Genomic DNA, 15357 nt, shown 5'->3' on the forward strand with positions numbered 1-15357 from the left:
TACAGAGCACAGTGAAATTCTTAGGCCGAGTTTATACTTCACACGACACATGTTGCAGCAGACATTCCTGCTACGCAATCGCTTTACTGTTTATACTTGCGCACGTACTTTATGGAAATCTGGACGAATCCACCAGGTGGCAGTGCGAGATATCATCATGGTGAGAACAGGTTCGGCTTCGCTGTGGTGTGCACTGCTTGGAATAGCCATTAAATTCCGATGACACCGTACCACAATACCTCTGAAAAGGAGGTTTAATGATTAAATCCATCAATCCAGGGTTTTGTCCATTCCAGCAAGCATTGGGCACGAGGCTGATGAAACAATCCCTGGACGGGCATCAGCTCATCGCAAGGTGAATACAAGCACTCACATATATTAGCGTCATTTTAGTGTCACCAAATATGCATATCTTTTGATGGAAACCGGAGCACACTGTGGAAACTCAGAAGGAAAACATGCAAACTCCAGGCAGAGAATACCAGCGACATGACTCCCTGCGAGACAGCAGTGCCACCGTGTCACCCCCATATGTGTGTAATTATTAACAGTATTCATTCTTTAAACGAAATTAACAATTTATCTGTAAAATGTAACAACATACATACTTTAATGCATTTCATCATGGAAGTGATATCAAGTATAAATCTTAAGGATTCTAAATGTGCAGAGAGTTGGAATATCAGACATTTAATGTGCTCAGTGTGGCGATCTATTGCTGTTTGCCGCTGCTGTCAGGTCAGGAGGAAGCCCTAAAAAAAAAAGACGGTATGTAAGATTTTTAAAATGTATTGTGTCATTATGAGCGGAATTATGTGACGTTTGAATATAAAAGCTCCACGAATGCATTTATATGTCGGCATTTTGATTCACCACATCGAACCGTTCATCAAACATTGAAGAGCGCACATCGATCTCGTAGGATCTGCAAAGCGGCTTTCTGTCCCGTGTAGATAGTAACCAGAGACTCTGACGTCACATTCCAACTTTTAGCACTCTGCGCCCCCCGACTTTTTGCTGGTACTGCAACTCGCACACGCGTCACGTTAATTTCTGAGGACCTGCTTAGAGGACGCGTCAAATGAACGCTGAGAACGGGTGGCAGCCATGATGCGGGCGCGTACGCGTTCTGAGCGTGAAGTATAAACGAGCCCTTACTTGCATGCTAAGAGTAGATGTCAGCAGTGCTGCCTGGCACTATAGAGTGTTTATTTCAGCCTGCTACAAATGTGAATATTTTGACTTCAAAAGTTATTCTTGATACTGTAACTAATGATAATATCCTTACAGGTCTGCGCAATCATAGGAGGAACATTCACAGTGGCGGGGATCATCGACTCCTGCGTCTTCACTGCTTCTGAAGCCTGGAAAAAGATTCAGCTTGGCAAAATGTCTTGAAAGCACACCGGTGACATGCTGCTCTGCCAAAAGGGGACAGTTGGTGCCTAAGCAGTTGCACAAGATTTTTTTTTTTAAACCCGGGCAATTTGTGCAGAGGGGGCCGAATGAAACAATTTATAGTTCTATTCCTTTTTTCAAAGAGAGAGAAATATTTAGGTTCTTGAGCCATAATTCCACTTGTAAATGTATTCCCAAATTGAGAATTCACTTCACATTGCCTTTGTCAGGTGTCTCACGCTCTTCAGTTTCCAAGTCCTGTGTGAGTGCCCTGCAGTTACACTGAACAAATACAAATCATGACACACCGTCGTATCCTTGTTAGTTATATATCATCAGTCTGTTCATCGTATTAAATATATGGTAAGGTAACATAAACTAAAGCCTGCAATCCTCTATGATTCAACATTTTTCCAATAAAAGTGACATTTTTTTTCTTTTTTTTTATTGAAGGGAATATCGGCATTCTTTTAGGAACTCTATGTAATTTCACAGGACGGTTTTGAACTCCTCCTAAGAAGACTTGAAAGAAGTACAGTAATATAGGCCTGTACACAGACTGAACAGCAGAGGGTGCTCTATGGTAGACAATCGCGAGCCACGTCTGCTGATTTCAAGTCGTTTTAGACAACATACAGAGTTCAATATTTGACTCCACACAAATGAATACACTGCAGCATTATGTTGAATTAAATTCAATTAAACTATTTTATTTTGTTATTTTTTAAACGAGTGAAGGTGTTTTGGCCTGTGTCTTATATATAGCACATATATTCAAAATTTGGAAATTATTGGTGCTGCTTTTTTTGTTAGAGCTCTCGATTGCCCCGGTGATCACTAACAAAATATTATGCATTTTTTGATCATTTTCCAGAATATTTAGAAAAGGTGTGTATTGCCATATGCTTGTGTTCATTATAATCTTAACTGTGTTTTATACAGTATTAATGAAGAAAAGAAGGGAAAAAAAACTCTTGTATATGAACATATTGGAAAAAAATCAACACGTTTTAGGTATTTCCCATAAAAACATAAAAGTGGGCAAGCTTGTCTGGGAACCAAATGGCATTCAGTTAAAGAAGCAAATAAAAATGTCTCCAAAAAAAAAAAAAAGTAATCCATGTAGGCCAAAATCCGAAAAGCCCTGCCATGGCGTCTACGTTGTCTTGGTGAGCGAACTCTTACAGGGTCTCTCAGAAGCACCATTTGTGTTCAAATGAACACTCGGTTCATATGAAAAGATCACAGCAGAGGCTTTTTCATTTTCCCAATAGAGGACAGCGACCTAAAAGCAAATCTTCTTTCACAGCAGTAAGGAATGTGTTGTATGTTATAAAACTGAGTGCTAAAACAATTTCTTTAAAGGACAGAGCGCATGTTTAATGAACTGCAGAATACATTATGTTTTATTCAGTATCATCAGAAAACGTTTTTTGTGAATGACTGGCATTATTAATAACGCTGCACACTGTTTGGGTTTCCGTTTCGTCACATACAGGACACGTCGCTGTGCTCAGATTAAGACATGTCTAGTATGAGGTGAATGGCGAATGTGTAAGAGAATAACAGCAAAAGTTACCCTGTATATAAAATGATCAAATCTGATTGGTGGTTGTTAATGACATTATGCAAATATTTACTGTTACATTGTTCAGTCCTGCAAATTGCTGGGTATCCCGATGCTCTGCAGCCCGTTAACGTTTGAACTGTTTCCTACTGTGCTGATTTCTCTTAGTTTCGTTTTTTCGTGTCAAGATGACTGCTGCTGCAATACGGTCCGTCTGGAAGATGACAGAGGGCCAGTCTTGTAGATGGTAAGGTAACTGTAATGTCTGTTTATGGACTCATTTTTCCAGCCCCGCTCACTTTTGTCACTTTTTAGTATTTTATGACTGCCGTCCATAAAGCGTGCGTCTAATCCTTGTTCTGTAAGGTATGCCTAATGGCTCGAGCATTGACACGTCCTGCCTTATTAACTCTGTTTTCTCAAGTCACATAATCCGTTGTTTTTCCGGTTTCCTCGTACTGCCTGTTTTGACAAGTCAGAAATATTTGAGACCCTCCTTCAATAATTTGTCCATTTATGAAATGAATAATACTCTTATTACTGTATGTACAATCTGTTTTAAGCTGGTGCCGGTGGGTTGGTATCATTTTTTGAAAATGTGTCCCGTATGTGGCAGTAACAGCACATCGGTAGCTGGTTATGTCTGCTTACACACAACACTTTTTTTTTTTGTCCCATTTTATTTCTAGTCACTTTTACAAGGGAATGCGTCATTTTAAACTGCAGTTGAAATTCACTTCTAATTTACAGCCAAACTGTGCCAAACACAGCAGCGCATGTGGAGAGAGAAAAGAACTGAAAATATGCAACAATAATTTGTCTCAAGTTGACGACTGGTAAGGGAATGCTGTACTTTATAAACTGGTTCTTGTGCATCCCAGTTCTTGTTAATTAATCTGTTTGTGGTGCCAGTGAGACCCCCAGTGTTCTGGTTCTAGCAGGAGGTTTGTTACAAATGTAGGTTCTTGTTATATTTTTCAGGAAAAATAAACCTGTTTTCAACTGGAAATTGTATTTATTTATGTATTTGTTTGTACTTAATTCTTACAAAGTTAGCTTTATGCTAAAGTAGTACTCCACTTACAATAATATTTTTTTTCTGTGTTCCCCAATGTAGTTTGTAGAAGTTACTCTTGTGTTTCCATGCAGAACGGAGATAAAGTTTCTGAATGAATCGATGACTCTGGTGACCAACGCTGGACAACAAAAAAAAAAAAAACCAGCGTCAGAAAATGTGGTGCCCCCTGCAATGGCACCGTTGTACACTTTCAGACTCTGGGCACCTAGATAACCAGGGGGATAGGACAATGGAGACACAGGCAGTGACGCTTTGATGTCAGGCCACTCCAATTGAAAAGACCATTTGGGGAAAACAAATAGTAGTGTCTGTTCAAGGCCAGAGAGGCCTTCAGATCAGTAAGGGGTCACCAAACGCCGGTGCGACTTTACCCGGCCAATGCATTCTCCCTCACTAGGGTGCTAAAACAGGTGACTTTTATATCTACTGTATGATAGATAATAAGCTGTTAATGGCTATACTAAAAGCTACTTTTACATGACCTGCAGACATGGCTTAGTATAAAAATGTCCTTCAAAAAATCTCACATTTCTTGTGTTGTGTAATCCACACACACAAATATGCAAACAGATGTATTTTTCATAAAATATTCTTAAACCTGTTCTGTATAGTGTGGTCTTGATTGAAAATAAGAAACACTCAGACAAAATGGACGTGACATAAAGTTTCTGATTGAATATTGACTCTGGCGATCAACGTTGACGCTCAGACAAGAAAGAGCATTTGAATTGCAGGCCCGTCTCCCGTCATTATATTTGTATTCCTATCCAGTAGTTGAGTTCCTTTGGATTGTTTAGCGTCAGTTTGTGAGTCGGCCTTCTGCGTGTTGAAGCCTCTCACAAGTACAGTCATGGCCGAAATTAGAATTTTCCCAGAAAATAAACCATTTCTCCCAGAAAATTGTTGCAACTCCAACTGTTTTGGTATCCACACGTTTATTGCCTTTATGTGTATTGGAACAACACAAGAAAACAGGGAAAAGGCCAAATCTGACATCATTTCACACAAAACTCAAAAACAGGGCTGGACAAAATTATTGACACCTTTTCCAAATTGTGGGTAAATCTTTTTATTTCAAGCACATGATGCTCGTTTGAACTCACCTGTGCTGGCAATATAGCAATCACACCGGAAGCCAATTAAAATGGAGACAAGTCAACTCAACCTTTGTGTTGTGTGTCTGAGTTGAGAACAGAAGAGCAGAGCAGAGAATTGTCTGAGGACTTGACAACAAAAATTGTGGAAAAATATCACCAATCTCAAGGCTACAAGTCCATCTCCAGAGATCTTCGTGTTCCTCTGTCCACTGTGCACAACGTAATCAAGAAGTTCACAACACATGGCACTGTAGCTGATCTCCCTGCACGTGGATGGAAGAGAAAAACTGATAAAAGACTTCAACAAAGGATAGTCTGAATGGTGGATAAACAGTCCAATCAACTTCAAAACGTATTCAAGCTGTTCTGCAGACTCAGGGTGCAACAGTGTCAGCTCGAACTATCCATCGACATCCGAACGAAATGAAACGCTATGGCAGGAGAGCCAGGAGGACCCCACTGCTGATACAAGCCAGGTTTCCATCCAAGGAGTTTTTGCGAAAAAATATTTAGCGCTTCAAATTTTAGCTGATGGAAATGCTAATTATCGATAAAATGTTGTACATGTCGACATAATATTTTTCCGTTTAACTTTAGCGCATAAATTCCATATCGATACTTCAGATGTCGCAAAAACTACATTGGAAACATTTTTTGTTGGAAAAAAAGGGCTTTAACGCAAATAAATGTGTCACATGATACATTTTCATCACGTGCAATCAAAACGAGAATAGTGGAGCGGTTTGCATGTTCTGATGAAGAGCCTCGTTATTTGTCGTGATGAGCCAATGCAGTAGCGGATAGGCTGGGTCTCCTGCTACTAAAAGGGGTACCTGAACTCCCCCCACATCAACTGTAGCCTGGGGGTCTCTCTCAGGATGTCTAAATAATACAAAACCCGCAAAGGTAGTTTACTGTGCCAGTCAAAATATTTAATAAACCGTGTGTTTCATTATCTAAACATTTTTTTCTTATTATTAAATGGCAGATGTTTTAGCATATATGAGAAATTCTCTCATTAATATTAACTTTAGTTTTTTTATATTAAACGTCATTATTTTGTATTAATTCAAATTTCAGTTTTAATTAAAAACCTTAAGGGAAGCAGGTTACAGTACTAATTCAGTTGTCATCGCACAGAGAAGGGATGTTGAAAGGTAGGCTCACCTGTACAGATCCGATGCTGCAAACACAGCTGCATCATGGGCACTTCCAGGAGTGCCAAGCGCAAATGTCTCGTTCATGCACCTGTCATCAACAAGGGCCTGGAGAACAATAGATGGCCACCCTTTGCGATTAATGTAATTGCGGTAGCCTTCCGTCGGGGGAAGAATAGGCACATGCGTGCCATCCAGCTCACCGTAAATCTGTGGCACAAGATGCACCAAGGAATTGCGATATGCAATTTCATTGGCCTCCGCTACAGTCGGAAGTCTGATATAACGCCGCATTAATTTTTCTTTAATAGCGGTGCACACAGCATATACACATCGATGGACGGTAGTTTTACCAACCCCAAAAGTTTCTCCAACTACTCTATACTCGCAGGTTGGCAGCTTGTAAAGGGCGATGGCAATTCGGTTTGGGGTTGGAACCGGTGGTCGATGGCAACCTGTGATGGGCGCAACATTAGGACTGATGAATCCACACAACATCTCACACGTCAGCCGTGTCATTCTAAAATGTTGCAGCCAGAGATTTTCTGTGAAGTGTCTCCCCACCACCTCCTCCCAGAAGGTCTTATTCCGTCGTCTCTCCCATACCCGTGGGTTTCGTCGCACTGGGGTACTTTCTTCGAGCTCTGGGGCTATCAGACAAGCAACTGCTTCATTCTGCTGTCGTCTTCGGATATTATGTACAATTCCAATTATTTGCGAAACTGACAGTAAGCTGGCAAATTTCAAAAAGCTGTCTAAATAATCTCTCCATTTCTTTGTTTCTTTGTTTAGTGGAGGGGGTGTAACGTGGAAAACAAAAGGTAGATCATTTGCGACATACACAAAATTATGTATGGAAACAACTCAAGGGCAGATTTTTTTTCGCGATACAACAAAACTTATGCAACAGTTCGTTTTGGAGGGGATGACGTCATCACGCACACCATTTAATCGATAAAAAGCCAGTTGGATGGAAACAGGCTGGAGACAGCAAATTTCGCACATTTTTTTTACGTATATTCTGTTTGTCGATAACAAAACGTCGCAAAAAACTGGATGGAAACTTGGCTACAGAAACATAAAAAAGCCAGACTGGAGTTTGCCAAAATGTACTTGAGGAAGCCAAAATCCTTGTGGGCGAACGACTTGTGGACAGATGAGCCCAAGGTAGAGCTTTATGGTAAAGCTCATCATTCTACTGTTTACAGAAAACGGAATGAGGCCTACGAAGAAAAGAACAACGCAGTAGCTACAGTCAAACATGGTGGAGGTTCGAAGATGTTTGGGGATGTTTTGCTGCCTCTGGCACTGGATATCTTGACTGTGTGTAAGACATCATGAAATCTGAAGACTAGCAAAAGATGTTGGGGCGCAATGTACGGCCCCGTGTCAGAAAGCTGGGTCTGCGTCAGAGCTCATGGGTGTTCCAGCAGGACAACGACCCCAAACATACCTGGAAAAGCACCCAGAAATGGTGGAAGACAAAGCGCTGGAGAGTTCTGAAGTGGCCAGCAATGAGTCCGGATCTAAATCTGATTGAACACTTATGGAGAGATCTCAAGATTGCTGTTGGGAGAAGGCGCCCTTCAAATCTGAGAGACCTCGAGCAGTTTGCAACAGGAGAGTGGTCGGAAATTCCAGTTGAGAGGTGTAACAAGCTTGGTGATGGTTATAGGAAGCGCTTCATTTCAGTTATTTTTTCCAAAGGGCGTGCAACCAAATATTAAGTTGAGGGTGCCAATAATTTGGTCCAGCCCTGTTTTTGAGTTCTGTGTGACATGATGTCTGATTTGGCTTTTTTTCTCTGTTTTTTTGTGTTGTTGAAATGGTGCATTTTCTGGGACAATTCCAGGGGTGCCAAATAATTTCGGCCATGACTGTGCAGGGTGCGCACAAAGTCCATATACTCCTATCTTTTGGAGGATTTTGAAAACACGTTTCGATTGCGGGAGCTGCGATAAATCGCGCACTCGTCAGAGAACATAATCTTTTCCTTCTCAGCATTTGTTGGAAATTGGTGCAGCATCAGATCACAAGCTTCCTGACGTCTGTCCAAGTCAGCATCTGATAACTTGTTAACGTGCGATGGACGCCAACATTTCATTTGCAAGTCCTGTTTGATGTGTTTTTGCACTGTCGATTCCGCTATTCCCAACTCGGCAGCACGTTTACGAGTGGATTTGATTGGTGATCGTTGGACAGACTCTGCCACATCTGCACACGTTTCATGCCTTGTGGATGGTCTTTCACTTCACGGCGCATCTCGGATGCTGCCCGTTGGAAAAGCCTTCTTCTCCCACTGCAACAACGTCCTCTTTGTCGGCGATGCCTTCCCAAAATGCACAACAAAGTCATCCATAACATTTTTGATCGATTCCCCAGTAACAGGCTGCTCATGAACCCACACAGTGGCCACCAAGCGCTCCTCGATCGTGAAAACACTTGTGTCACCCGTCGCTGCGTCTTGGAACGACCACCACGTTGTTGCGATTTCTTGAGCGGCAGCACCAGACAGGATGTCGGAAACACACCTCGAAATACCAGGAAGACTTGGGCTGATGTTCACAGGAACCAAATTGTCAGGGTTATTCCTGTAAATGCTCCTAAAGAGAGGGGTATACGGGCACCCTGTACATGGCAGACTCTCTGGCTGATGACGTTGCCATTCACCTTTCATTAACTTTTAATCTTGAGTTGGACTCGACCTTCATTGCACACTTTTGTGTTAGCCAATGAATATGCTGCCTTGGTGAGTGGGCTGGACTCCTGACCAATGAATAAGTCGGGGAGCTGGGGTCTTCGATTCAAGTGCTAGACCGGCTCTGAGTGTGTTCCATTTCCATTCACTAAAGCGCCTTCCAAAAGTGGTTTATTTAAGAATATTGTAGTAAAAATACATGCGTTTGAGACATTGTGAGCATACGACTGGACGACGTGACGACATGTGGAGTTATATAGGATTTTTTTATGTTGGTCACCATACAACTCCTATTATATGAGAACCTTTTTTATTACCTCTGTTCTGCATGAAAACATGAAATTAAACTTTTTTTTTGACTGTCACTGCAAATTACATGGGGTAAGCAACACATTAAAAAATGTCATTTTTTGGGTGGAGTATTCTTCCCTGGGTGGTGAGGTGGCTCTGAGGCTAGGGATCAATCAGAAGCTTGCCGGTTTGAAGCCCATAAAAGCCGGAAGTGACTCTGCTCCGTTGGGCCCTTAACCTGCCATCGCTCCGTCCTGGGTGTGACGTTAATGTGCATCCAGCCCCGCAAGCAGGTGCACCAACTGACAGGGAGAACTTGGCGGTTGGTGGCAGGATTGGCACTCCAGCCACAGTTAAAAAAAAAACCTTGCACTGTTCCAGTGTGGTGTCACTCTCTGCACTCGGGTCCCAGTCCAGGTGGTTCATCGTGTGGTGGGTACAGCAAGATGCCATAAGCGCTTGCTCCCAAACTCTGTTCTTCCCAAGGAGTTCATACACAAGGAGTTACTCAAGAATGGCTTCCATCTGGCCACTCTGCCATAAAGACCTGATTGATGGAGTGCTGCCGATGTGGCTGTTCTTCCAAAAGGTTCTCCCCTCTTAGCAGATGACTTTTGAAGAGCTGTTAGAGTCACCATTGGGTTCTCGGCCACTTCTCTGATTAAGGGTCTTCTCGCTCGGTTACTCAGTTTGGCTTTTGGAAGAGTCCTGTTTGTTCCAAACTTCCATTTCACAATTCTTGAGGCTACGGTGCTCCTGGGAACACACAAAGCTTTAGGAATGGTTTGATCCCCTTGTCCACAATTTTATCATGAAGGTCTACAGAGAGTTCCTTGGACTTCATGGCTTGATTTTTATCCTACCCTGCAGTGTGAATTGTGGGTCCTTCTTTGCACAGTTACACGTGTCCCTGTCAAAATGATGTCTGATCAGTTCTTTTTGACTCCGGTCAACTTCTAGAAACATCTCAAGGAAAATTAAAGCAAACAGGATGGACCCAAGTCACACTTGGGAGTAAAACCAAGGAGGTGATGTTCATCATCACTTCATTGAGTCGCATTTTTGTTTTTGAAATTAAAAAATAAACCTGAAAGTCAAACCATCAGTTTACTAAACTCTTTAATTGTTGCTTTTGCTTTTTTTTCTTTTAAGCAGCAGTCACTGGAAATCGAGCCAGCAGGTGACCAGCTAATCAGTTCTTGTAGGACCGCCATTTGTGCTCCATAATTCAAAGCCGATTCTTGCTTTGTGTTTGTACACCATAAGTTTATAAAATTGTCTTTTTTTTTTACTTTTTATTTCTGAAGCAGACAACAAAAAGTCTGAATTAGAGCAAACTGCCCTGATCTGGGGGATTCATAAGAAATGTCATAATTTACTTCATGAGGTAGTTAAAATTAAAATATGTGCTTCGGTTTAAATGTTTAAAGTCTAAATATTCTTGATTGTAATAGAAACTTGTAATTTGTCACCCTCTGATTAAGGCCCATTGGGGGCTAGAGTCTTAGTAAAGGGTCTAAAATCAAAAGTAACCTCAGTGGTGGCTCTGAGGCGAAGGATCTGCGCTGGTATCCCGAAGGTTGCCGGTTCGAATCCCCGTCACTGCCAAAAAGAGATCTTGAGCGAGACCCTTAACCTTCAACTGCTCCAGGGGTGCTCGCTGTACAAGGGCTGACCCTGTGCTCTGACCCCAAGGGGTATGCGAAAACTAACAAACTCCTAATACGAGAAATTGTACAAGGCGAAATAAAGAACAAAAAAATAAATAAATATTTGTAATCACCAACCTTGAAATAGTCTAAAACGATACCCCACATGTCTATGTTTGAAGTTTGTCATTTGTAACATTCTGGAATTGGTTCTTACAGGGCTAGGACCACCGGCGAAGAATCAGATATCAAAAATGTGGCCTTATTCGTGACCAGCAACCATAAAATCACGTAAAACAACACACGCCAATATTACTGATGTCCATTTTTTTTAATACAGTAATCCCTCCTCGATCGCGGGGGTTGCGTTCCAGACCCCCCCGCGATAGGTGAAAATCCGCGAAGTAGAAACCATATGTTTGTATGGTTATTTTTATATATTTTAAGCCCTTATAAACTCTCCCACACTCGTGCGGGAAATGTTTATAAAATTATACAACATAAACCCTTTGTATTCTCTTAGATATTAGGTAAGATTCATTGAAATTACAGTATGTATATAAACACACTGTTTATATACAGTAAAACCTAAATATTATTTTAAAGATATTGAGTGTCTCCGATATCACGTATGTTACAGCCATTACGATAGACAGGCCACCAGCAATAAATACGTACAATGCAAGAAAAATAGTATACATTAAATGTGTGTACAGTGACACTAAACGTACGTACATGTACTAAGTACTGTAAGTAGAAAATTAATTATGGTTACTCACCAACAATGACACGATGACTTGTCCGATAACAACGCGTTTAATTTTACTGCACAACAAAGGAGAGCGTTACAGCCCTTAAAGGAGCCTCTTCAGGTGATTGTGTAGCACTGCCGTTGTTCTTCAATCCAAATCCCTAAAGCAGATTCCATCCAGACACCCACCTTATTACATCCACTTACAACTCATTTTGCACCCTGGTTAAAAGGACACTGCGGCCGTAGATCTTATATTCCTTTCCTACTTTTTAAATAAAAAGAATCGTAGCCTTCAACAAATGCAAAACGTTTACCTTTTCGGCAATCGTTAACATCTTCCGTTTGCGCTTGGGCACGGCCCCTGAAGCAGTAGCAGATCTTTTTGGAGTCATAATGAAGGGCTTGACTATACACAAAGATAAACACAAAAGAGCACAACTCTACACAGCGAAACACGTTGATGCTGAATGAGCGAGACGAGACTTCCTGGTTAACACTGCATTCAGCACGCAGGAACTTAACTGCGTGCTCTGATTGGTTAGCTTCTCAGTCATCTGCCAATAGCATCCCTTGTATGAAATCAACTGGGCAAACCAACTGAGGAAGCATGTACAGGAAGTAAAAAGACACATTGTCCGCAGAACCTGCGAAGCAGCGAAAAATCTGCGTTATATATTTAGTTATGCTTACATATAAAATCCGCGATAGAGTGAAGCCGTGAAAGTCCATCCATCCATCCATCCATTTTCTAACCCGCTGAATCCGAATACAGGGTCACGGGGGTCTGCTGGAGCCCATCCCAGCCAACACAGGGCACAAGGCAGGAACCAATCCTGGGCAGGGTGCCAACCCACCGCAGGACACACACAAACACACCCACACCAATTTTTAGAATCGCCAGTCCACCTAACCTGCATGTCTTTGGATTGTGGGAGGAAACCCACCCAGACACGGGGAGAACATGCAAACTCCACGCAGGGAGGACCCGGGAAGCGAACCCGGGTCTCCTAACTGCGAGGCAGCAGCGCTACCACTGCGCCACCGTGCCGCCGCCGTGAAAGTCGAAGCGCGATATAGCGAGGGATTACTGTACATTTTGTAAAAAGTAACTGCAACCCCTCGTATTCCATTAGTGGTGAACCCCTGAGGTCAGTTGATGCTCAACTTCAAGTTGTTCTGAACGTTTGTGCTGAAGACCCCTGTTGTTCTACTCCTTATCACACGGTTGTCATTTCCTGCACAAAATAAAGTCCACCAGTAACAGCACACGGCACGATACACTTGACTTGAGCGTTCCTAGTTCTCATCCTCTTTCTCTCTACGCCTCTCATTCATTTGCTGAGAGGTTGATGCGCTTGCTGTTTCCTGATCAGCTCTCCTTTTCTCCACCCTAGCGGTCCGCTTCTTCTCTTTCGTCGACATCTTTTTATGTTAAAACTGATTAAGTCCGTGTTTGCGTTGCAATTACTAAGTACGTTTTCCTTAATTTGTCACTTAAGCTGGCACTTAAGTCTTCAATCTGCCTCAGGAATGATTTAAGATATGAAGAGGTAGGTGAAGTGACGGCGAATATGGGAGGAATGAGAACGGCGCCCGTACACATGCGCTGCCCGCTGTCAAGAGTTAATTCTACAATAAAATAAAAAAAATAAAGCGGACAGTAGAGGTGATGTAGTGTATGTGTACCAAATTTCAGGTCAATCGGTCAAACGGTTTGCGAGCTAACAGGTGACTTAAAATCCTGGATAGCCACGTATTACAGTGGTACCTTGACTTACGACTGCCCCAGCGTACGAGTTTTTTGAGATGCGAGGTCGATTTGTTACAAGCCAAAATTCAAAATCCGCACATTCTGAGGAACTGACGACGGAGGAGTAGACGGAACTACAGATGCAGCAACATACGGACGTTCTGCAGGAGATCGGTATCGCGGAGGAGCTCACACCGCGCCTTAAAGATGGAAGTGTGTGGCGTGCACAGCCCCTCTTTATTCTATACAGCGCCTTCTCTGTGGTGCCTAACGAGCGGTGGGGGGGCCTGGTGCCGCGTCTTTGAATTGAGGTCAAGCCTGGCTGAAGCTCCTCACCCGCCTACTGCGGTCAGTGCCAGCATTTCACTTTTACTTCTGTTTGCCTACAGGTGGCATTTAAGTTTGCACTAAGTGAGCTGTGCCCATTGTGACAGCTGAACCAGTAGTCTGAGACCTCCATTATTATGGATTATATTTCCATTTATTTGCTTAGCAGATGCTTTTATCCAAAAGATAATTGGGTAGTGCAAAAAAATAAAGTTTTAAGAATCAGTCGTATAGAGAGAAGACTTCAGTGTCTCCAGACAAGCCTTGGAGTTCTTAGCTGTGTGTGTGTGTGTCGTTGTCTTGCAGCCCACAAAAGGACTCCTCGAGACTGCAGTCCCCACCACTGGGGGATCGAATAGCAGGCTTCATGTTGGTCTCCTGCAAGTAAACGTACAGTGACTTGCATTAGTGGCTGTAGTGCCCCTCGGCATTGAGTGTTCAACAGTAACTCGGGTGCACGAGTGGTGGTTGGCAAGGACAAGACTAAACCTTTTATTCTGCTGGACACTTCCAGGCAGGTGGCACAAGTGCATTGAGAAGAGCGGAGACGACACTGAGGAATGACACGATCTGCTTTGTGAAGGTTCTTTCCACTTTCTGATAAATCCCATTTTCTAACTTTAGCTTGACTCTCCCTTGTATTTCTTGTACGGCAGCACAGTACAAATCAGCACAAGCATGCAGTTCTTCTCCTCCTTCTTCTTCATCATCATCATCATCATCACCTACCTCCACTTCTCCTCTTGGCAAGCTTTGCCCTTCTTCCTCCCGACTCTGGCTCCCCAAATGGAGTGAGGCAGCTCCTTTTAAGCAGACCCTGGGTGTGATCGGACCTGGAATCACTCACAGGTGTGGTGAAAACCTCATGTGGGGCTCTGCAGCTCCCCCTGGTGGCCCCCAACACTCCAACGCCCTACGGGAATCCATGGTGCCACAGCCTCTAGTGCCCTGGGGGAGGTAGTGTCTTGACGATGCTCTCTAACCCGGTCTTTCCATCCAGCTGGCGTCCCAGCCGTGTAATGGCCGTGCCCACCCTTTACAAGGGAGCGGGAGACATGTTGGGACGAGTGCACTGCATCTCAAGGAGATGATCCTAAAGGTGGCTGAACGGGAACTGCGGTAAGTTTTATAATAACAGTTGTTGTTTTTTTTTTTTAAACATTTCTGTGATTTTTTGGGGTATTCCCCTCGTATTAAAGGGATACAAAAAAGCTAAACAATTAATAAACAAAACAATGTTGAGTAGTACAATAAACCAAATTTACAAAGCAAGACATAAATTAGGAAAAAACGCAGGTATGAACTCCCAGCTGGATGTGTGAAGGCCTCGACTTACTTCACCCTCACCTACTGGGCGAAAAGCAAACAATCCGCCGAGACGTCTTCCGGTGACGTTTAGGAATCGTTTGGGCCTCCCAGCTCTTCATGCGACTTTTGTCAACAGCCACCTTCAAAGAGTTAAACCAAAAGCTAACGCAGAAAAACACTTTTTTAATTCACTAAACCGAAGGTTCTGACACGTCAAGATGGAAAAGAGAGAAGAAGCGAAGTCAAATGGGCAGAAGTCTGCAAACAGCGATATTCAAACTAA

The 15357-nt window shown here is 42.8% G+C and overlaps 1 protein-coding gene across 1 annotated transcript in view; it reads left to right on the top strand.

Moving 5' to 3' along the window:
* ergic1 (endoplasmic reticulum-golgi intermediate compartment 1) overlaps positions 1–3974 on the top strand; it is a 161907-nt gene extending 157933 nt beyond the window's left edge. Inside the window, exon 10 of the mRNA XM_039773814.1 lies at positions 1291–3974. Within this exon, the coding sequence (XP_039629748.1) occupies positions 1291–1398 (108 nt within the window). The 3' untranslated portion in view covers positions 1399–3974. The remainder of the gene's footprint in view (positions 1–1290) is intronic.
* The last annotated feature ends 11383 nt before the right edge of the window (positions 3975–15357 follow it).

Source organism: Polypterus senegalus, chromosome 13 (assembly GCF_016835505.1).
Source record: "Polypterus senegalus isolate Bchr_013 chromosome 13, ASM1683550v1, whole genome shotgun sequence".
In the NCBI taxonomy this organism is placed as follows: Eukaryota; Metazoa; Chordata; class Cladistia; order Polypteriformes; family Polypteridae; genus Polypterus; species Polypterus senegalus.